This window comes from Seriola dumerili, unplaced genomic scaffold (assembly GCF_002260705.1).
Source record: "Seriola dumerili isolate Sdu_G_001 unplaced genomic scaffold, Sdu_1.0 BDQW01000078.1, whole genome shotgun sequence".
NCBI lineage: Eukaryota > Metazoa > Chordata > Actinopteri > Carangiformes > Carangidae > Seriola > Seriola dumerili.
The window spans coordinates 2,720,463-2,745,045 of NW_019174333.1; the positions used below are offsets into that span (position 1 = coordinate 2,720,463).

At 41.2% G+C, this 24,583-nt stretch overlaps 2 protein-coding genes across 4 annotated transcripts in view; both read right to left on the reverse strand.

Annotated features, from left to right (window-relative positions):
- Window positions 1-2,778, reverse strand: part of epb41 (erythrocyte membrane protein band 4.1) — a 60,419-nt gene extending 57,641 nt beyond the window's left edge. For all 3 annotated transcript variants that reach the window (XM_022744063.1, XM_022744062.1, XM_022744061.1), the window contains exons 1-2: window positions 2,621-2,778; window positions 481-585 (exon numbers count right to left, since the gene is read on the reverse strand). In XM_022744063.1, coding sequence (XP_022599784.1) covers window positions 481-585; window positions 2,621-2,674 — 159 coding nt within the window. In that variant the 5' untranslated portion in view covers window positions 2,675-2,778. The remainder of the gene's footprint in view (window positions 1-480; window positions 586-2,620) is intronic.
- A 40-nt stretch (window positions 2,779-2,818) lies between these two features.
- Window positions 2,819-17,456, reverse strand: LOC111220838 (cytoskeletal protein 4.1-like; the record flags this gene model as incomplete). Its single annotated transcript, XM_022744077.1, has 3 exons — window positions 17,383-17,456; window positions 5,413-5,711; window positions 2,819-2,908 (listed from the first exon to the last, which is right to left on the reverse strand). Coding segments are annotated over exons 2-3 (381 nt in total), but the record flags the coding sequence as incomplete, so codon positions are not given.
- Between the last annotated feature and the right edge of the window lie 7,127 nt (window positions 17,457-24,583).

Genomic DNA, 24,583 nt, shown 5'->3' on the forward strand with positions numbered 1-24,583 from the left:
CAAAGAAGAAGAAATACTACTGCTTTCAACCACTGTGGTGACCACAGCGCCCCTGGTTGCAGTACGAGGAGAATGCTATGCTGTGTGTGTACTGTCTACCAGCCTGATGCAATGATTGGCCTAAAGCCACATGATGCAACCTATCTTTGTAGAGGCCCCATTGGCGGGCTCATACCTACCCTATTTAAATGTTGCTTGTAATGTTTTGTGATGAGACTGATGGACACAAGCTGAAATGTGTTGCTTTAGTAATGAAGTCCTTCTGTTTATTGCAGATGCTGCTGGAGTTTTGACCTCTGAACTTGTTAGCAGGTCAAAACTGTTCAAGCTTCAAACTTTGAATGACAGTGAGAAACATAAAACCTGCAAGGACATAACACATCACCCCAAATGCTGAGCCTCTCCCCAGTGCTACCAGTGGAAACATTAGTCTGGAGCGCTGAGCTGACGCTAACCAGCGACTGTCAAAGTCCAGCTCACCTTCATGGTAGGTGTCTCCCAGATGGCCAGGCCGTAGTAGTCCTTCTCTAGCAGGTTGAGGTGGTCGCACACCTTCATGAACAGCTCATGGCCTGCAGCATGTTTCTGAAGGGAACAAGACAAGGTGATTAAACCTTCCCCTGCTGATGTCACACACCTGACAAGACGTACAGGACCATGTGTTGAATAATGAGCTGAACACGACTGAGCAGATGGCGAGAGCAGCAGTGTCCCAGTGGTTCCACATCTCTGCAGTGCTGTTCAGTGCGTGGTGATGATTCCCTGTTTGGTAAGGGGGGGGGAGTGTGGTGAGATGTGTCCGGGATCAGGTGAGGATTCAGAGGCTTGTCTGAGTCTAAGTCTGTCTAAGTGAAAAGTGGATCCACTCCACTCTGTGAGGAGTTCATCAGAGCAGAGTGGTTGGTCTGCGCTGGCGTGAGCTGGTGGCAAAAAAGTCCTGAATCTGAAGAGTTGCCTCATTTTTCTCATCCCTCTGAGCGGCTCATTGTGCTGGTGTTAATGACCAGAACCACTTGGACTGTTCAACGCCCCCTCTTACAGTGGTATGTTCTATCTCTGTGTGTACGTCATGAAGACACTGTTCAGGGGAATTTCTCCTGAGTACCAGACAATTCAATTCCACTACAGGTGTCACTGACCTTTGTTTTTCACTGTCGCATGCGTTCATTCAACTGTAGTACTACTGGATCACAGTGTGACAGAAACCCATGTACATTCATCCCTTTTTAAGATGATTCTTGCTGTTTTTCAAATCTGCTACTGGCGTTAATGCCAATTAAAACTAGAATCACCTCCTCACTGTTGTATTCCTCCTCTTCTCAGACTAGTTTCAGGTCACATCCCTGTTTATCCAGAGTCAGAGAAAATATGAACCATTTGTGTGACATTTTGTCATAATCGCTGTGAAGTCTTGAGAAAATGGCTAAAAAGTGTTTTGTGAGGTCACACTGACATTGACCTTTGACCACCAAAATCTAATCGGTTCATCATTGAGTCCAAGTGAACATTTGTGCCAAATATGAAGACGTTCCTTCAAGACGTCACTGAGATATTGTGTCCACAATAATGGAATGGACAGAAGGACAACCTGAGAACAATATGCCTCGGCTCTGACTGTCGCCGGCGCAGAGGAGTAAAAATGAAACCAATTAAGTGAGTTTCTGTCCCACAGGGAGGGACAGGCCGGGAGGGGGGCCTATGCTGATCCCTGGCTTCATAGACGAGCTCTGGGTACGTGGAATGGCCGGATCAAACACCATGTTTGAGCATAAGGTGCTTCATTTGTGTTTAATACAAATACTGTAGAGTTTAGTTACTACTGAGATATTTTGGTTGATAAAAGTGTAAAAGCAGATAAAAGCCGAGCCGCTGTTCCTTCAGTGGTATGAACTTAGTGTGGTCAGCATGATGGTCTGCAGCCCGCACCTGAAGTGTATGGACAGTTACATAGTTTGTGCTGTGATTCCAAACTAGAATCAGGAAATATCTGTAACTAAATCTGTAACTATAAATAAAACAATCACCAATTATTTGATTATCAAAATAGTTACTGATTGATTTTTGTAGATTAACTAATCTAATGATCAATTAATTATTACAGCTCTAGTCTAATGGCCAGGTTTTTCTTCCTCCTATGGGATTCTTTTGTCCATTTTTAAAACTCAAAGAAATGTGGGATCACAAACTATCCAAAAATGATTATCTTTCCAGAATATGACGCTACAAGTAAGAGCTACAAAATGCCAAGAAATCACAGTTTTTGGTTTGTGATTGTTCATGTCTCGGTCAGACCATGTGGGGCTGAGGCAAGGATGTGTGTGTGTGTGTGTGTGGAGTGCAACATATGGACATGCGTGGTCTTAAAACTGGCATCTCTTAAATTGAACATGATTGAGGGACAACAAACTATAACATTCAAACTCCAGGTAAAAACCAGAACCACTGACACTGAAGGAATCCAGACCAGGAGAAGATGACGATAACGGTGGTGAAGACAACGACTCCCATGATCCCACACTACTAAAAACCATCTTTTGTTATTGTTTTGATTGAGAGGCAGACGTTAGAGACTGTGTGTTTGCATGACGTATGAATAAAGTTAAATGAAAACAGCTCTCACCTCCAGCTCACACTCGTACAGAGTGTCGTCGAGCAGGGTGACTTTGATCTGCATGGTCTTGGGTCGGCGTGGAGCTCTGGGAGCTTTGGCCTCCTCCTCTGTCGTCTTCTCCTCCTCTCCCTTACTCCCTCCGACAGGATCGGACTCCTTCTCCTCCTCCTTCTCCTTGTCCTCCTCCTTCTCCAGGGCAGCTTCCTCTCCTTTCTCCTTGTCGTTGTCTTCGTCCTTTCCACCCTCCTCCTCCTCCTCCTCCTCCTCTTCCACTTCTTTCTTCTCTACCTGGACAGCCTGACAAAGACAGATTGATGACAACACAGTCCACTGTTGTCCTGTCACAGATTTACAGGCTGACCACTGAAGCTGAACTGACCTCTTCAACACCAAATCATCAGCCAGTCAAATGAGTTACTGTCAGGAACAGATATAAACTAAACTTTTCCAACAAACAGAAATATGTTACCATGGATACAGTGAGTTAAACTGTGGGCTTCAACTTGAGGCCTGTTTTTTTTTTTTTTTTTTTTTTGCCCATGTTTGTTTACATTTTTACTGACTGAGGAGCTTCTTCTTTCTCTGATCTCTAATCAGATTTATGGAGGTTTATTTACTGTGGTGGGTTCATGTCTGTGTTCAGGTCTGACTGAATCATGACTGTGAGTTCCAGATGTTTTTGGATATTGTTAGATAATCTTATTGATTGATTGTTTTGGAGATCACTTTGAGTGTTTTGATACAATATGTGAATAAACGTAACCAGTAATATAAGACATGAGGAGCTCTCAGAGGAAAAAAGGGTGGAGACCCCTGCTCGAGACTCCTCCTACACATGGCTGACTGCTGCAGTTACACTTGGGAGTTAGATAACATGTGCATCATGGAGATAGACGTTGCCTCACCTCCTGAGGTGGTTTGTGTGGTTGAATTGTAATCCATGTCTAATGCTTCTCTGTATCATTTACACTGTGTCTAAACAGTGGGTTTAGCACGAGCAGCCGGAGCAGCTTCAGCGCTCCGTCTGTGTCTGCACAGGATGTGTTCAAACACAGTGCTGAGCTGTAGGACAGGGCCCATCAAACAATGAGTAAAACCCTAGCGGGTCCTGTGTACAGAGAATCTGTTGTGAGAAACATGGCTGAAACACTTCCTGTGTAGACATGACATCACACCTGGCTGCTTCCTGACACACCCAAGACACATGAAGTTACAACAAGTACATGGACTGCATTTCCTGTATATAGCACTTTTCTAGTCTTAACAACCACTCAAAGCACTTTACACTGAGTCACACTCACCCATCAACACACAGATTCATACAGCGCTGTGTATACACAGCTCATCTCTATCACACACACTCAAACACCGATGGGGGCACATCAGGGCAATTTTGAGAAGCCAGGGATGGAACCACCGACCTTCTGATTAGAGGACGACCTGAGCCACAGCCGCCCCAAGATATTCATTCATTTTAAGGAACTCTTAAAACTCATGAATGACAGTCTCTGCAGTGTTTGTTTTATACCCTGCCTATATAAGAGCATAGACTGTAAATAAAGAGTGAGCTGCTCCACCTTCGCCATCTTGGCAGTGTGTGACTCCAACCCTAACTCCCAGCTAATCCAAAAATGGACAAAGAGGAGGGGCGTGTGGGGATCTGAGACTTCAGTGAATACGCTCACCCACGTGCCACTCAAAGAGGCCACGCCCTCAAATACACATAACTTTAAGTCTTAATAAAATGTGAACAGGTGAGTTATATAAACAGGTGTCATGAAGGAGGAAATTAGCTCTAGAGACCAAAACTGTTTTTGTACCAGGCTGTAAACATGTTGGACATTTTAACATGGGAGTCTATGGGGACTGACTCTAGTGGCCATTAGAGGAACCACAGGTTTTGGTTCTTCAGTGTTGGCTACAGCCCCAGAGGTTGACGTCTGTGCAAGAGGTGTTTCAGCCGAGTTTTCTTAGTCATCTGTCTTATCATGTCACATGACAGAACATTTACACATCATATCAATCCACACTTTACATGAGCACCTGCAAAACCAAGATTTAGCTTTTGTCCAAATACGTCTTCATGTCGTTACCTCTGGTTCATAGGAGGACGTAAACTTAAACCCTTTTAGACACGCACATTATTGCCCTCTAAGATTATAAACTTATCTGAAATCTTCTTATGCACAAAGAAAATAAAATCAGTTCAATCAATGTCTCCTCAGACCAGACCTGTCCATTAAAACAGTCAAAAGAGGTTCAAAAAATTCTTGTAAGGCTAAGGCTTTAGTGGCAAAATAAGTTCTAAAATCTATTCATCCATGTGCTCTGTGTCTCTCTCCCTCTCTCTTTCTCAGGTCTTAATGAGACACAAACAACATTAATTTAAGTCAACTTTATCTGAAACAAAATCCATCACTTTAACAGACAGACAAAGCCGCGCTTTAGATACTGTGAACTGAATGTGTGGTTGTAGCCATACTACTGAAACAAAAATGCATGTGATTTGGTAATTAGCAGAATAGTAAAGGCCTCATGTGTGGGATATTACTTGGTGGTCATTAAAATATATTCAGAAGCCATTAATAATGAATTCCCCTGGTCAATCATGACATATTTCTCCTCCTAACATGAAAGCACATTAGCTGCTTTAAGCAATAAAAAGTATCAATATTGGGATCAATATCAGTGATCCTGGCCCTGATCCATTAGATCAAGACCAAATGTTGTGGTGTTGCCCAGTCCTACTGCAGAAACAGATACACAGCATACAGGCTGACCTGAGCCTCAGCGCTGCTTACTGAGTGCTGATCCAGGGCGACCTCTCCCTCTGTCCTCAGTTCAGGTTCTGGGTCAGCGATGGGGGCTTTAGCTTCCTCCTCTTCCTTGTCCTCCTTCTCTCCCCCCTCACTCTCACACTGTGAGCGCCTCTTCAAGAAGGAGGAGAAGAGGCGGGAGAGGCCACGGCCGGCAGAGTTACGGTTGCGAGGCCGGAGCTGCTCCTCCTCTGGTGAGGGTGGCCTGGCGTCCTGGCCGACTTCCTCCTGCTGCCTCGGCTTCTTCTGGTGACTCTCCGCCTCGTCTGTTGTCATGGCAACAGCTGTGGAAGTAGAGGACAAAATCAAGTTAAAGAACAGAAACACTCCTCTAAGCCAGAGAGATAAAGAAACAACCAAATGTTAATATCAGGTGGAAGAGGGGTCTTTGTGGATTCAGCTTCTTGAACCTCCAATCCTACAATTAATCGTTCAGGTCAGAGTTGGGTAAATCCACTTCTGCCCAGAAACTGCTGAATCATTAAGAACCAATGAGACACTGGTTGCTATGGTGACTGAGGCCCCCAGGAGCAGCATGGAAATACGCAGACAAACCACTCTATCCCTTGGCAAACAACAGCTTATAAGCCAAAACCTCTCATCAAAAATGCCCTCATAGTTAGAAAAGTACAAGTCCTATCAACAAAGTTTTTTCACTGCGAGCATCCCAACGCTTTAACACAGACAATGATGTATTATATATGAACCTGCTGTTTATGTTTTGGAGCTGACGCCATGTCAAAACTCCCCTCACCTCTGTTTGTGACAGGAACTTGTTTAACATGGCCATCTATGGCAGTGTTGACAGCACTCTCTGCACTGAGGGGGGATTTCTTCAAAAACCACAACTCATGTCACAGTGAGAGTAACACTGGGTGAGAGAAGACTCATTTCTCTACGTTTCTATATGTTAATTGTCCATGAAGCTTGGAAAGAGTGGCATTTAAGAGACTGAAAGAGTTTTTTTTGGGGGATAAAATTTTCTGGGATGTCAGTTAGAGTGAGTGTGTCACAGACTTACTGTTAACATTCCAAGCAATACACAACCATTATAACTGAAACAGTCTAAAAATTACATTAAACTTAAACTGTGATTTTGTAAAAACCATAATGGCTATCAAAATGAAAATTTAATGCAAAAGAGTCTTAATAGTTTTCACCTGTTTAAGGTTTCGACCATGTTTCTGTGTTAAAGTTTGACAAACCAGTGTGCCTCCGAAAATGGATGGGTTTGATCATTTTCACAATGTCTTCCCATTCATTTTATATGGAAAATGTTTCACAGTTTTTCATGGCATGCACTGCCATGTTTACTAAAGTCGCAAAGAAAAGTCATAGCACACAATTCCCAACTGAACTGTACATTTTGATGTATAATTTGCCTCAAAGTTTTAATAGTTTTCTCAAAGCTGCTGAAGACAAAGTTGTATGTCTCCACCAATCAGTTAAGTTGCAGGAAATGTGGTCACAATCTCCCCTGCTGTTCCTGAGTTATAGTGCCGAATAATGTCCAGAAAAGTGTTTTTGCATTTTGTGCTTATGATGTAACAGTGACATTGACCTTTGACCACCATAAACAGTTTATGTTTGAGTCCAAGTGGAGGTTTGTATTAGGGTTGAACAATTAACCAAAATATCAAAATAGCAATATGACCAAGTTTAATAACCAGATCGCAGGAGGTGCAATCCTTTTGAGAAAGGTCAAATGTGTCACAACAGACCATAACTGAAGCATTGTAGAGCTACAGAGACACCCCAGCTACAAATCATATTCTCCAGATGTAAGGGAACAAAAATCACATCATCATCATTTTTATATTTTGTTTCAGTGTAAAAATGACAATTCCAAATGAAATCACAACTCATATCACAAACACAACATCAGTCAAAATAATCGCACTATGATTTTTTTTGCATATCGTTCAGTCCTAGTTTGTACCAAATTTGAAGAAATTCTCTCAAGGCGTTACTGAGATATCGTGTCCACGAGGATGACTGGACGGTGAGACGGATGGACAACCTGAAGCATCATGCCTCCAGCTGCAGCTGTTGCCAGCACAGAGGTAAGTGAATAACAGCAAAACAAGCCAGATTTGACAAAATCTTAATTCAAGGCCCACTTATTTGCATTTTTCTTAGCTTTCTACCACATTCATAATCGTCATCAGCAGATGAAATTGACTCATTCGTGATGAAGTTGGTAAGCAAGTTTGAATCTTGGTTATGTGATAATAAGTGGTCATAGGCTAACTGTCTCCTACTTCACTGAGGTGTCCGTTCTCAGTGTACATGCACCAGTGGAATTTCAACATTAATCTAGTGTAAGTTGCATGATGAACCAGGACTGGCTTCCAAACTATTTGTGATGTCACAAAGTACTGCTGGTACACACACACATTAAAGTGAGAATGAAGGTGAGCACAGAGAAGATGAACGTGGAAACAAACTCCATTATACATCACTAAGGAACAATGCAAAATGAAACTGGCCTGCATGATACCGAGGCAGATGCAGCAGCCCCACTGGCAGCCAATCGTCTGGGCAACTGAGCACTGTCCTGACAGTATTTCACAAGTAGTAAACTCCTCCCCATCTAACAAGCCCAGAACCATAACAGCAGCCTGTCTCTCCTGGTCTGTGTTGTCTTGAGTGCAACTTTATCATTAACAGATTTCACATTGGTAGATGTTTTTACAAAAGTCTGTAAAAATAACTTCCATCACTGAAAAAGCACATAACAACATACAATGATTTCTACCATCATTCCTTATTGAATCTGAGCCGCATGGTCGGCTATTTCACTATGGTTTTCTAACTAGTGTGACAGGGGTAAAATCCACTGTCTCACTTTGACTTGGTGCTAATGGAACACTGACCTCCTGACACTGCTGGGATTCTCACTCATCATCTTGTCTGTCTGTCATGATCACTTGTTCTGATCTGCATCATCCCCTCACCGACACAGTTCTCTGCTTGTGGTTAATGCTGACTGCTCACGTTTACAGTGTAACGCCTGCACACAGTCACTGCATTACAGCAGTGATCGTGGGCGGCTGCACCTGAAACACCACATCAAAGGGTCATTCTTAGGGTCTGACTGTTGCGTGTGCCTATGCACTGAAAAGGTAGCTTGGAGTAGCCAGCCTTCCTCTCAGACCTGCAGCCTTACGTCTTGGGTAAAGAGAGAGGCAGAGCTGTCAACTGATCACCACCTAGACATGCCAACATGTTCATCTGGGAGGAAAATGATCCAGATTACAAACATTTGGGACGGATATGAAAGTTCAGCAAGATCGCCGTTACACACAGGTGAGGTAAGAGGTGTGGCCCTAAGAATGACACCTGAAGTCCGTCAACTCAGTGCTGCTCGCTACACTATCGGTGGTCGAGTTGACTGTTAGCAGGAGGCCACAACCGGTTCCTGATGGGTCTTCCACCACTGGACCGCTTTGAGTTTTAATTGACTATTCCCGCACTATAGTTTTAAGTTTAAGTTTAAGTTTAAGTTTAAGTTTAGTTCAGAAAGAGAGAGCTGTAGAAACAGTTTAGTTCACATGTTTTTGTCAAAGAAGTAATGCTCTTTTGTCACTGAAATACTGATTATGTGTGTAGTGCAGCATACAGTTTCTGTATGAACTCTTAACAGTGTGTAGGACAGTTGTTCTATATTTCTACTCTGTTTGAACTCAAAGTTTCATGTTCAGTGACTCTCTTCATGTGGGTTAAGATGAAGAAAGCTATGGCAGCTTCCAGCTTCTTCAGAGATGTAGATTCTTTCAAGTGTAACTGTGGTGTGTCAGATCACCAGTGATGTGACACCTTTATTAACAGAGGTGAAAAAAACTGCGCATGGCTGTTACTAACTCTGAGAGTGAACCACATTACATTCACTAATTAATCTACATCATGGGCCAGGCTGATCCTCTCCGAACACATGTAGGCCATCACCACACCTCATCTCCATTCCTATTTTCAGACGATAAAAACATCAGCCTCTCTCCGTCTCTTAGGTTGCCAGGACAGTGAAAAGAGGCAGCATTGTGTTTTGAGTGTAGTGTCCCTTTAAACAGAAAACCGCTAACTGGACCTGAAGCTTCAACAGTAAACTCAAGACAAACAATGTCACAGTGCAACAATGCCAACAGCAGAGATAATCACAGACCAGCACAGACACTGGTTTATCATGTTTAACAGTATAGTGTCACTAGATGGCACTGTTAGCTCGTTCACATGATGCCCATCTACAAAAAATTAACTGCAACAGCAAATGAGTATATAGGGAACATAGTCGTCACTGGATCCTGTTCACTATAAGGAAATGTTGTTCATTTACAAATCTGGCAGTATGTTGATACTGAATGCATCAGTAAAATGTTCACAGACAACATGTTTGTTTTCATACAAAATATCTGAACAGCAAAACAACATCAATTTTTAGTGACTCCAGTGTTTTTATACTTCATCAGTAGTTTAAATTCCTTAAAAATCCTCTGCTATCATTCATATTTTGTTTAACTTGATTTTCTCACATAAAAAGTGAAAAACAAGCTCATCTCCTCCTATTTCCTGATTGAGAAACCTGGATCATGCCTTGTGCCCCGCCCACCACCTGCTTGCTCCAGGTGGACAGGTGAAAGAGCAGAGAGTATCAAGATGGTTAGAGGAGGAAACATCAGAGAGACTCAGCCACATGTTTGAGCCTCAGTCAGACCCAGACTCAGAGGAGGAGTCTGAGACCAGAACCAGAGACTAGCAGACGGATCACAACAGTTAGCGTAGTTAGCATCTTTTATTTGTTTATGTTGTTTGTTAGCTTGTAACTGGCAGTGGCTGACACAGTGTTAGTATTGTGCTAATGCTAACTCTCTCTCTCTGTACTGACAAGGTTTCAGGTTTATTTAGCCCCGCCCCCCATCCCCCCAAGTTGACAGGATTGGTTCCTTAGGTTTGTGATGTATGAAACCCTGGCTGTCTGAATCTGTTTTTATGTATTGTATTCTTATGGATGTTAAAAGGGTTAAACACTTGGGAGGTGTTCTTTAAACTGTTATATAATCGTCTTAAGACTCTCACAGGGAAAGATCCTGGTCTGGTTTGATACAGAAAAAGTTCAGACACAACCTTTGTATTTATATTTGACCAGTGACCAGGAAAAGCAAGAAAAGCATTGCTTGACCATTTAAAACTGAAAATAGAGATCAATTAGAACAATACTGAAGTAGAAGTGATATCTCTCCTTACATCTGATCTCAGAACAGCGTTCAGTCCCATAAAGGATCTCATATTGTGTTTGCATCCATCATGTAATTTACTGCCCTCTTGTGGCGGCAGCAGGGTATTGTCTCTGGAAGCTAGCTTGACTAGCAACCGTTGTATCAATTATTTCTGTCATGTTGCTGGGCGTGACCCTGTCTTGTTGAGGCTGAGGCTCTGCCAGCCTATCTGTAAACATCACAGCATTTAACCAGAGCCACCATATTTCACTAACCTTGACCACAGTGCTGTTGTTGCCTGAACCACAGACTGGACTCTGGATATGAGCCCCCTGCTCTTTGGTGTGACACCTCATGTGCTCTGTACGCTGCTGTCCACCCCAAACACTTCCTTACAAATGACTGCCGATAATAAATGTTCCTGCATAACATATTTTCTGCTGCAGTTTAGTTGTATACAAACAGGGTTGGTGTGTGTGGGGTGTGTAGAGTATGTGTGTTTTCTGCAGACTTGCTGGCTGAAGCGAGGAAACAGAGGCTGTTCTAAAATTATTCAAGAAAAGCAGGACAGCGGGACAAGCAGAGAAGAGAGGAGGGTCTTTCCCTTAAAATAAAATCATATAAAAAGAAATCTGGCCTACGGATATGGGGCTTTACAGTTACTTATAATAGAACACTCTTTAAAATAAGCACCATTTCCCACATCTTAGCATATATTCTGTATATACTGTAAACCTGAGAATGCTTCACGTGTGCACATTTATCCCATTTTGTACAGTTCATCATATTGAGACAAAAAAGATACACAAAGACAGAGCTGTTGGACAAAGGTCAAGTAGGCAGTGGGATGCAGACTCCACCTTTAAGCCTTCCACACATGGTTGGACAATAGATGACCCAGTGTTTTTGAAGCACAGTGAAACCTTAAGGTTTACATAGGGGCTGAGTTGCACACGCTCAGTAGTGGCACATTATTTTGATACATCAGGTAGAGAGGTGTTTCTTGTCCCCATAATTTACGAGGAAGAATAAAAACTCCAGCTATTTGAAATGTTGGACATCTTCAGGGTCTTAGTTCAGATCATTCCAAACACAGCCTGTGTGGCCTGAACTGTTTATAAAACTATGTCTCTCGGTGCAACACTTTAAGGTCAGCTGGCAGATTGAGGGTGGACACAGATCACAGCTTGCCACCACATGAAGTTCCAGAAGCCGCTGGCAGCCTGCAGCGAGGAATGGATGCTGGCACGTCAGCCCCATCTCTGCCCCGTCAGCAGCTCTAGGTGTACTGAGGACTGTGTGACCCTGCACACACACACACACAAAACAGTGGAGAACATTCTTGTGGCTGGTTGTTCAGGCATCACAGATAACACAAGAGTTTGATGAGCTGGACTACAGCTCCTCCTCCTCCTCTTCCTCACTGAAGAGTTAAATCTGGCGTTGTTTTTCCTCTATTTCTTTTGCAAACAAAAACAATAGACTACAATACAATAATATACAATTTTTTTTTTTATATTTCCACATTTATTTTCTTATTCTTTTACAGATTTATTCTTTTTCTGGGACACCTATGACTCAATAAATTACTACATGTACTCTACTTAAATAATGAGTTACCGTCTTGGAACTGGGGGAATTTCTGTCGACAGTGTTTGTGTAATTACTCTCACTTCCAGAGGAGGGAGACAGAAGTTCTTCACTGCAGGTTTAAAAAGCTTCTCATGGCCTGTTTATCATGATGCTTCAAACACACTATTACACCTCAACTAGAACAGCAGCATTTCCCATACATTGATTTATTTGCCAGTATCAACACTGACTACCACATATTGATTTTCAATTCAATTTCAATTTTGTTTCTATTTGAAAAGGGTAAAATCTTATTTCACTGTAAAGCTGACCAGCCCAGCACAGCCCCTCCTTGCCTCGCTCCCTCTCTTTCTCTCTCTCTTTCTCTCTCTCTCTCTCTCTCTCTCTCTCTCTGTCTCTCAGAGACACACTGAGATCCCGCCGCCTGTCAGTCAGACTGGACCATAAATAAGTCCATCAAGTTTTCAGCGGTCCTCTCTGTGTGTCTGTCACTCAGGGTGCACAGAGCTGCTATGTGCTTGTTCTGGGACATATCACAATATGTAATCAAACCTCACTGGCTCGGTTAGGTGAAGCCATGGAGCTGTATATATATATATATATATAGAATTGTATATACATATACAGCTCCATGGCTTCACCTAACCGAGTCTATCTATAGATAGATAGATATATCGCTCACAAAGTACCTGGCAGTTAAAATATTTGCAGTTGAGAACCATATATACATATTATCAAATAATTCATTTAAGAACAGGAGTAGGGCTTGGTTCAAAGGTTGAAAATGAAATGCATCTGTGAAAGGGGAAAACATACTTAGGCATATCTGTATTTCTGAGTGCGTGGTCGTTTGTGTCAGAGTGCTGAGAGTGAGCTTAAGGACTGAAAGCGGCTTTAAATTTAATCGGGCCCTGTGTGGGATTAAAGGCTGCTGTGTGCTGATGTGCAGGCCAGAGGAAGCTTGATGTCTATCAGTCACCACTGGACACTCCTCCCTCCTCCTCGCCCCCAACACACACACACACACACACACGCGCGCGCACACACACACAGAGTTGCTTTGCTAGCATGAGCTCTGGATACAGCCCAGAAACTGAAAGTCAGCCTGACCCAGATGAAATCAGAGGCAGGAATATTTGATGAAAGACACAAGCAAAGACAAAAGCCCAGAAACACACAAAGACCTGAAATATATCAGAGCGTGTGTGTGTGTGTGTGTGTGTGTGTGTGTGTGAAGAGAGCAGCACGGGGTCACGCTGCCAACCAGGCCTCAGGGATAAAGATGCTGGAGACAGGAGGCACCAATGACAGAGATGGAAGCACACACCTCTGAACCTGCACCATCCTCAACACGTGTCCTTTCATGATAAAACTATTTAGAATTCTTCATCTGTATCTAAATCTGCATCAACATATCATAATGTTACACAGCCATGCTGTTATGACACCACAACACCAAAGTCCTGTCTCTCTGCCAGTTAAACTCATCATGCTGGTGTTGATGAAATTGTCCACACCAAAAACCAAGCACAAGATAATCCTAACTGAATGTTCATTAACTTTCTCTTCCAGAGCGTCTAGAACATGAATTTTAATATTGATCAATGACCCAACAGGTAAAACTGATTTCCTAAGTAAAAACAAAAGGACTGTTATAGAAGCTACTTGACACAATCTAATTCCGAAACTCTGAAGGAACAAAAGTAAAGTGTATTAAATAAGCTAGATAGTTAGCTAATGCTAGTTATAGTGTCTGCGCAATGCACAGTAACAGAGAGGTCGTGAGCCACTGATGAGAGTGAGGCAGCAAACACGACCCTCAGCTAACGGTCAGGTTAAGAAATGGCAGGGTCCACTTTTGGACACATAAATCAATAGTGTTTGTTTTTGGTGTTATATATGGTGTTATTCCTTCTTCCTTCTGTCCACTTCTTCTTCCAGGACATTTATGTCAGTGTTTGTTAAATGTGCAACAAACAACACAGCGAGTGAACAAAGCAGTTCATGCAGGCGCACTGTATATCTCCTCCTCTTCAGTGTCCAACGATGAAGAGCAAACACGACGTTGTACATGATGAACATGCCAGTGTGAAAGAAATCAGGAGGGAAGAGATAAATATAGAGACAGATAAAGAGGCAGATGAGTCAAGAGAGTCATGAAGAAGAAGTGGCAGAGCGCCACAGCGAGCACCCGTTATCCATTCATCCTGCACATGTACAGTGTTTCATTGGTTCAAATCCCCTGCAGGTACACAGGTAACATTTCAGAGCACAGTGACTCCTACAGGTACAATTACACAACACACAGACACAACTGGAGGCTACAGTCACTCTCACACTGACTGAGAAGTCTTTTACTACACTACACTTCAACAACACATGCATTCAGCTTTGTGTACATCAGTCATTTCTGTGTAAACAGCAGGAAAACAGGTCTATGTTTTCATGCATTTTTAAAATGCATCTCCAATGATGTAAAACAAAAAAAACAAAAAAATGAAGGATTGGGCCTTTAAGTAAAAGCTGCAGCTGCACTGAGGTACACATCTGCATCACAGCTGTGTGTACAGCTGGGCAATTAACCGAACAAGTAGCAAAACCGACTTAATCTTGCTCGTGTCGGTTAATTCAGTTAATACGTTCCCCAGTGAACTGTCCTCTACCTCGTGTTCAGTCATATGACTCCACCCAGTCCAACTAACGTTAGTCCACGTTCAGTCAAAGTGAAGCTGGCGATATGAATGACACAAACACTGAGCTTCAGGCTACAGCCAACATATTTTAGTTTTAAAATGCATCATTTTTGCTTAGTTTACACCTTGTGTCCACTTGACTCCAGAGTTTCTGAGCCCTTAAAACTGAGACTTTTAGAAACATTGACTCAGACACCCACCTCGCCTCCTGATTGGGTCTTATCAGTCACAACTACCAGACAGTGGTGAATGCGACATGGATAACGACCAAAAGGTAATTCCCACAATTTGTTTAATCACCTGGAACACAATCACATTGCTGAAGAAGAAGTGCATGGCTCCAAAGTAATTGATCATAATCGAGGTAAAGGTTTGAAATAATGGTGATATTGATTTGAAGTCATATCACTCAGCCATAGCACAGTGGCATACTCAGGAGTTAGAGATTTGTGCCCAGCAGTTCTTTGCTGTCTCACATTAGATCATTTTCACACTCACAAAGACACAAAGCAAGTCATGCAAGAAAAAAGACCACTGAGTGGACCAAATGTGAAAGAGTTGCAAAGACAAATAAGATGTTAAAAGAACAAGATCAGGCTGACGTTGACATGTGGTCAGTCACACCAACCTCTGATAGAAGTGTTTACTAGTGAAGTGTAAAGTCTGCACTGCATCACCACACAGCAGCACAACAAAGAATTAGTCTTGTCCTTAAATGACCTAACAGACATTGGTTTTATTTCTTTGTGGAATGATTCTGATACTGTAGTAAAATGGATGAAAACACATTCAAAAACATGGATATGTCAATAATGACAAGTCCAGTATATGTGACTAAACTGACAACAACAGAGACATTCTGGTCAGGTTCAACAATATATGAATATGATTATTATTAGTAATAGCAGCTGAGTCCTACAGTCATCTACCTTCAACAGTAGCATTCTGCAAGGAGACATTATTTTAGGGCTATTTTAAAGCTGTGTATAGTCTTAAGTAGATGTCCATGTGTTGCTGGATTATAGATCAGGTCTAGCTTCTATATTAATACTGTGAAAGTATCAAAGCCTCAGTCCACAGAGAAATGCACACAGCCTGTATTCAGAAACTGAGCCTTAAAACCAGCCGTCAGGATTTCTGGAACTTTGTGCTGTCACAACAAAGCAGTCACTGCTCTCAGCCATGCCCCAAGCCCCGCCCACCTGGACCCACCATCCAACAAAAATCACATCATCATCAATTTCAATTTTTTTTCAGTTAAAATTAAATGATAAAACAACCATTCCAACTGAAATTGCAATCCCACATCGTAATTGCAATATCTGCCAAAATAATCACAATATGATTTTTTTTTCCATATTGTGCAGCCCTACTACATGGTTTTTGGTTCTTAAAACCACAAATATATCTTCTTATGGATCAACACTTCAAATAAAACACAGGAGAAGAGGAAAATATGGAGCTTTAAATATTTAAATATTTGCAAATAGAGATGCTGCCTGATTATACAATAATCAGCTTCTGCCAAAATAATCGCAAAATGATTTTTTTTTTTTTCATATCATGCAGTCCTTCTAGATTGAGATAGATTTTTGGTTCTTAAAACCACACATATATCTAATGTATCAACACTTCAAATAAAACACAGGAGAGGAAGAAAATATAGAATATAATATATAATATATAATATTATTTGCATATAGAGATGCTGCCTGATTATACAATAATCAATTCAAAATCAGATATGCAAATAAAATGATAAGATGACAATGGGCCTATATTAACTCCCTCATACTCCAGTGTCTAACTGATGACTGTAAATGCAGTGTTTTACATTTTGACTGTGGCAGACAGTAGTTAGAAATGCCCCTGATGAAACACAGTGTGTAGTGTTTGCAGCTGTAACAGAACATTTTTCGTCTGCAACTTTGTTTCTTTGACCAGAACAATTAAAAGCACATGATTAGTATCCATGATGGTTCTACAGTCCGTAGATGGAAAAACACTCACGCCTGCTCCCACTGTGTCAGAGATGGATAACACGAGAGCTGTTTACAGCCACTGCAGAAACTATGAGAGCATTAATATATGATACATTATTTACACATTAACAAAGCAATAATTAATAATAAAAAAACAGCTGCAAGTTCTCGTTTCACCGCGATAAAATATGAAAAGTAACTATGAGTCCATCCGCTCTCGTTCTTATTATGATCCTACAGCCTCGCTTTATTATCACACATCATGTTCAAGTCTAAGAGATCAATGTAAAGATTTTATAAATAAAAACACCTCCCGATTTTCCTGGTGCCGTTTGTTCCGTAACGAAAAACAGCGCGTTTGACAGCGGGAACAATAAAAGGGGCGGTAGGTGTACCTGTCTGCAAATGGCGCTGAATGTGAAAAATGTCAACAAATTGTCGGAGCGGCTCAGTGTGATGGAGAGAAGCACTCACCGCGCTCCGGTCAGATCATCCAGCGGAGGAGAAGCTGCAGTGTGAAGGCAGGTGCTCACCGGTCACTTTTCCTCACGGACAGCGGTGGATGAAGCGATAATTCATGAACGTTATCAAGCGGCGTTTTAACAATGTGTTTAGGTACCAGGAGAAAACGCTGTGTGCTGTGGTAGTGTGCCCTCAGTGTTGTCTGACAGGCGGTCAGAGGAGGCGCACTCTGCATGAGGGGACCTTAAAATGAGATTTCTGTTTAACTGCAATAAATAGATACATTTTTTTTAAATTTATCTAAATCATTAAACTTGCTTTTTTAATAATCCAATCCCTTGAATATTTGAATTTTCAAATTGGGCTAAATTGTGGAATAAATTTTAACAATAAAAAGGAAATTTTAATTTGGCTATTACTCATGTGTCTTCCCATTTATTCCATTACATGAACACTTTAATTCAAAGATGGCTCTCTTCAATTGAAGCCTGCAGGCAGTGAGTCAGTCCAACCCACAGAGCAGCAGACTGAGCTCTGATTGGTCGGCCATTAAGCTTTAAGCTCACACCACCCCATATAGACTGCTGCAGGAATGAGTCCTAAAACCCGGAAATTAGTTAGCATTTTAGTGCTTCCTGTTACTTCCTATTGAATGGGATTTTGGTTGAAATAAGGTATGTGGTTAAAACACAAGACATTTTCACATTTTATTCTACAACATAAAATGCATCAGTAAATACTCCAGTCCTGATTTCTTGAAGCTTTTACATCTGATAAAAAAAAGGCTGGTTGCTAACAAGTGTCTAAATGAGACTACAGAGGTTGTCAGGGATGTTAAACATCATCACATTGAACATGAAAACCGACTGACTCACCAGTCCACCTTTACAGTCTCGTTGTGTTAATACCAACTGTCGCTAACTCTGTCAGAGGAAAGGCTTTTGTTTAGTGGTGGTGATGTTGAAGTCATGTGACCGTGGTGTCATTGGTTTATAGCCTAGCATTAGCTTTTTATTTCTGATGAATGTATTTATGCTTCAAACATCATGAAGTGATGTTCATTAGTGAAGATGATCCTGCTGAACTAAACCTGTCAGGATCAGAAACTGTTGTTTATTTTCTCTAATAATCCAAAAGACAATGGAAAAATGGAGGGAAACCGGAGTGACGCTAACATGTGGGTTGGCCTACAGAAATATGTCATCCCCGCAGCTCTCTCTAGAGTAAGGAGTTAGCTACAGGAGCAATATAATGTTTCATCAGATTAATCATAACCAATAAAAATTAATAGAGTTTAAGCTTCAGGAAAGATCCTGGTCTGGTTTAGTACAAAAAGAGGTTCACAGTGACTTCAGACACAACTTGTTTATTTACATTTAACCAAAAGCACCATCTTTCCCAAACCTTAACCAAAGAGCTTTTTTTGTGTTCTCTAAACCACTGGGGGTCTGAATATAAACCATGGTCTTTGATGTGATACCTCATGCGCTTTGTGTAGCCGACATCCACCCCAACCACGTCGTCTGCTGATGTTAATTGATTCAGACATGATCATGAACATAATTCATCCAGAGATTATTTTTCCTAAAAACACAATAACTAGCAATTATAGTTTAGTTGTGTAGAAATGTGATTTCTAGGAGACAGGGCTGCAAATGGAACATCACCATTGATGTTTCTGTGGAATCCACCAGACTACTCATTACATTAAACATTGTATTTTGATGCACATATCAGTCTACAGTAAATGAAAAACATGTGCAACAAACTGAAAGAAGCCACAAGTGAATGAAATGAAAGGTGTTTTGTGATTTTGGAGAGTTGTGTGTTCTTGAGCCATGGCCACAATAATGACCATGTAACTGCGTGAAGAGGTGGTCTGAGCAGGTTTTAACACAATCTTATGCCACAATAAAAAAACAAAACTATAGGCCTAGTGAAAGCTTCTCACAGTGCTACTCCTTCAGTTTACCTCTTACTCAATGCTACAGTAATATACATTATGTATTTTACTTATTTGTCACTCACTTTATGTATTTTACTTTACTTTTTACTCATTAGTTGTACTGCTGGACTAGTGTACTAGTAATATCAAGAGTACATTTTTTTGTAAATATTTTGCATGGATATATGAAACAAGGGATGATACTGTACACTCTGCCGTTATGTTTCCCTGGTTCCCCACCTGTGAATTACTGTCTGTCTCTGACTGTTTAAGTACATTATCATCAGCTGCAACAGTGAGGCTGATATTGTTTTCATCTTGTGAGGCTGTGTGCGTGCGTGCGTGCGTGCGTGTGTGTGTGTTTATGTGACATCATGGTAATAATAATGTAGTAATGACCACTGAGTTCTCATGTAATAATGTAGTAATTAATACTGAGTACTCATGTAATATAGTAATATCTACTGAGTACTCATGTAATAATGTAGTAATAATTACTGAGTACTCATGTAATAATGTAGTAATAACTACTGAGTACTCATGTAGTAACATCTACTGAGTACTCTGGTATGACCTCATCACAAGATGGTCTCTAGTTTATACATGTTATCATAATGCCTTCAGTCTGTTATCATCAGTTCTATCCTTTGTTGCATAGCGAGGCAAAAAGACAAAACAACAACAAAACAAAAACAGCTCTAAAGGGAACAGAACAGCCAGGCTGAACATCCAGCCTGTAAGACAGAACATAGGGGAAAATCACCCTGACGTATACCCCTTGGCTCCCCCTTCTCTGTACAGCAGGGTGGAGCTTTGTATGTAATAAGGCAAGTGTATTTGTGAAAGCAGCCAATGGGAGCAGTGCAGGGAGCTGCCTGCTCCAATCACAGCTCTCAAAGCTGCTGTTCATGGCAGAGCTCTACCACCAGTAACCAAGGATCCCTGTGCCATAAAAAATCAATGCCTCCATTTTCACACAGCGATTGGAAACAGTGTATCAGTGAAAGAGGAGAGCATGTAGCTGAAGTCATTTAAATGAATCCATAAGGATATCAGTTCAGGCCCTGGTTCTGTCTTTAACTACTGTGATGCCTCATTTCATGACAGCCAGTGTGGAGTGCTGAGAGGATTGTAGATACAATCCCACATGTGTTTGGACACTGTTTGTTACATAACAGACTATAGTAGGCCCACATTCTCATGAGTGCATGAGAAACAAGGTCCTGCGATCAGATCTGGCATCACTCAGAACCTCTAAATAATGAATAACAATAAAGTAATCTGTAAAAAAGGGGGACAGAAACAACAGCAAGGAACCAGAGATGTCGTTGCTCACAGTTACAACACATTACACAAAATATGCAAATCCGTGAAGGAGTAGTTGTGTGAAACATGCTTATTCACATTCAGTTCGAGGGCGAGATGAGGAGATGGATATCACTCTGATCTCTGGAGACAGGATGTTGAAAGACTAGCTTAGCACAGACACTGGAAGCAGGGGGAAACAGCTAGCCTCTTTCCAAAGTTAAAAAATAGACCTACCGACACCTCTAAAGCTCCTAATTAACATGTGTCTTTTTTGTTTAATCCGTACACAAACAGATTAGAAAACAACAGTTTGTAGTTTTAGGGGTGATAAATAGTCAGGTTCAGAGACTGTGCACAGGTTCCTGATGTATCGCCATCGCAAGTGAGGCTGTTAGGTTTGCAAGCCTGTATCTGGCATCCCGCACTGTACCTGGAGACGCTGCTCCAAAGTACTGGGCGAATGGACACACTGTTCTTTGTTTCAGCTTATATGATTTCCCTAATAACCACAAATTGTTTGCCATTGAAAATTCTTGATTCTGATTGGCTGGCAGGTGTTAAATCAGACACATCTAACACAGGTGTTCTAAACAGTTCGAAATCCATTCACCAGCATTAAAGACAGCAACAATGAGGCTTTTTTTATTTGTGTAACCAATCAAATAAAATGGATAGATAGCTGTACAATGAGATCTTTGCTAATTTAATTTTTAAATGTGTTAAATTTTAATTATGATTTTGATGTCCAAATCACAATACAAGAAGGAAGGAGACTTTTGAAACTATGTTAAAGTTGCTGGCTGACTATACTCTACACGTCAGGAGGAGGTTGTGGTGGATGGATGAATATGACACAGGAGAGTGGTGTTCGATTCCCATGTGAAAGTAGCAGTTTATGTTGTTAATATTATCCATGACCGTTTGTTGCTTTTATTGTAACCATGACAACAAAGATCGTCTAATGTTGAGGAAGTAATCAACATCCGACAAAGGTCTGTTGGGGCTCTGTTTCAGGAGACGCTCCTATGGGTTGTATCAGAGGGTTGGAACAAAGGACCTGTGTGGTCGTTCAGGTTGGATTACTTAATGTGTAACTTTTGCTGAACAGTGGCCACTGTGGTCAAACATTACAATTAGCAGTTTAAAGATGACCTACATCAGCCACTCGCAGCTATTGGTCATACCAGACGTAAGGTGTGTTTTATCATGAATTGATATGAATTAACCTTTGTGTTTCCAATAAGAATATATGTTCTATGAAGAATGTGTTTTTTTAATCAAATATGAGAAAAAAATCTGTTCCATTGGTAAATAAAAAATTTATATGGCACTTTTTGGTACGTGGCCATAGTATAAGTGTAAAAACCCCTTCTAAGCTAAATGTTCCACTACTTTAATAAATGACATGGTGGCAAATATCAACCCAGTGTTAAGTGGAGGGTGGTGTGCAGGGGCACTTTAAAACATAATTTAAACATTAATGTATTTTCTGCCCATTGACAAATCCACTTTTTTTGAGTCATTTTTCCTTTGGTAAAATTCTGAAATATTGGCAGAATAAAACTCAACACTCAGTTGCCATCAGCACTTTGGTAAAAAGACTCTTTCCATCTTCGACAAAAAAGAAAAACATTTGAATCAGCGCCAACACACACTCAGTGAGCCCAGAAGAAGAGCAAACTAACAGCCAAGTAGGACATGAGTACACAGAGATGTGGCGTGTTTCTCCACGAACACAGCATCATGGTTATAATCAGCATATCTAAGCCACTTTGACTGCTTTTGTCTGGGGAGCGGTCTGCTCAGCACAACACTCCCTGCATCAGCAGTCTGTACAGTCAGAGCTTCTCACACATTCATACACTCCTTCCCCCATCACTACACAAAAGGACACCCTTTGCCCTTACAGCCCCCTCCCCCCAATTCACTATCACTAGCATCCTCCCCCTCCCCCCATGTGTGAGGAGCAGGTGCTAAGCCAGACTGTCTGCTGAGGTGAAGTGACAGCGCGGGGCATGACAGCTCCCCAGAGAGGAGCAGAGTGAGAACGCCACCACCCCTCCACATGTCCGCTCTCCCTCCCTGCAGTGTTCCACCAGTTTGTAGACTAAACGTTTAAAGTATAAATGATGTCTGCTGTAGAGAGTTGGACTGAAGAAACATCCTTAGTTAACCTTCTTATCACCACAGCTCATGCTGCTCTGCAAAACACAGAGCAACACGTAAAAGATAATCTGCCACACATGTAGAATATTTCCATCTATTGTGATTATTGGTAATATTCTGTCAGTATCATGTCTCCTTCAGTGGTGTATTTGACTGTCTAATGGTTTGCTAGTTGTACTGTATGTACTGAGTACAACTCAAGGAAAAAACTGGGACACAGTATTACAATATTACAGTTCCCATATTTTCCTCTTCTCCTGTGTTTTATTTTCAGTGTTGATCCATAAGAAGACATTTTGGACAATAAAGTTTATTGTCAAACTGTAAAACATCCTGCTTTCATTACATATCTTTTTCACAATATATATATATATATATATATATACATATATATCGGCCGATATAGCGATATCAGTGGCCACAAAAATCCAATATCGGTCCGGCTTTAGTTCAGTTATCAACTCTCTCTTGACTCTTCCAGCAACTTTTATGGTTGATGATTAAACTAACAAGTTCTAGTTGGGAAGATTAACTCCCTCAGGGGCCTTGGGCCAAAATGAGATGCTGACCCTCACCGACCCCAGAAACAGCACTGGACTCAGAGGTGATTTTCTTTCCCTAGTGGCCACGGTCAGTATTGCAGGATCAGGTGATGCATTACAGCCCAAAGAAGAAATTTTCTATACACTCATTATTTATCTCAGTGTCGCAAACGCCCAGAAACGACTCTTTGTACAATCTGAATATCATCCACTTAGTCCAATAAAATTCAAAACGCCTCTGAAAGTCATGTCAATAAATTATTAATAACAATAAATAATAAATTATTTCCTGCTCTCAATGTGAAGTCTTGAGTTTTTTGGTTTTTTTTGTCGTATCTGCAGCTTTCATAGAAATGAATGGGGTGCCATCATAGACCACTGAAGCACAGTTATCTTGAAGTCCAACTAAAATCACATGTAGTCATCCCTTATAATAAAAAAAATATGTCAATGTGCTTTTACATGTATTGTTAATAGTTTTTTCTTATCAAAAGGAAGACAGAAGGTCTTTGAGGAAATATCAGCCAGCTGGAGGGGGCGTGTCGGTGTCTGTGTCTGTGTTTGATTGACAGCAGCTGGGAGACTGTCAGAGTGCTGGTGTTATCTGAAGTAAACAAACGTGGGTTGTAGCTGCATGTCCTGGGCAGAGAGCATGACTTTTGCAGTTAGATGTACATAGTGTTTACTGAGCTGCAGTCGAGCAGCTGATTCTCCGGCCTGCACACTGACGTCAGCGCTCCACTTTCTGCTGCGTGCAGAAAAGTGCAGAGAGCATATGGTGCTACGTTCAACAAGTTACGCTGCAAGTCAAGACAAGTGTTCATGTTTCTAAGTCAGACTCTGAGTAGCAAACAACATTAGCTTTCCCACTGAAGCCTCCTTGCTGTCTTTGTTGTGTTGTTTATCAGACGCTGATGTTACTGCTTTATGCAAGGTTTGATTGGCTGTATTCAAATGTCTACATCTATGTAGACAGATAGCTAACAATATTCCTGAGGGGCATCATCATGAAAGCAAAAATTACAAAACATAAATTTATCACATTTGGTTTATAATTTTTTTTCTTAAAGGAGGCACAGGACAAGTGATTTACAGAGCAGATATGTTCTGTAGCAGGCAAAAAGTTTAATTTATTATGTATAAATATTTATACAGAGAGAGAGAGAGAGAGTTTATAGTATATAAATATAATTTCCTTTATAACTGCCTGAAACTGCCTTTAACCTATTTTGTCTGTAGGTGCTCCTTTCAA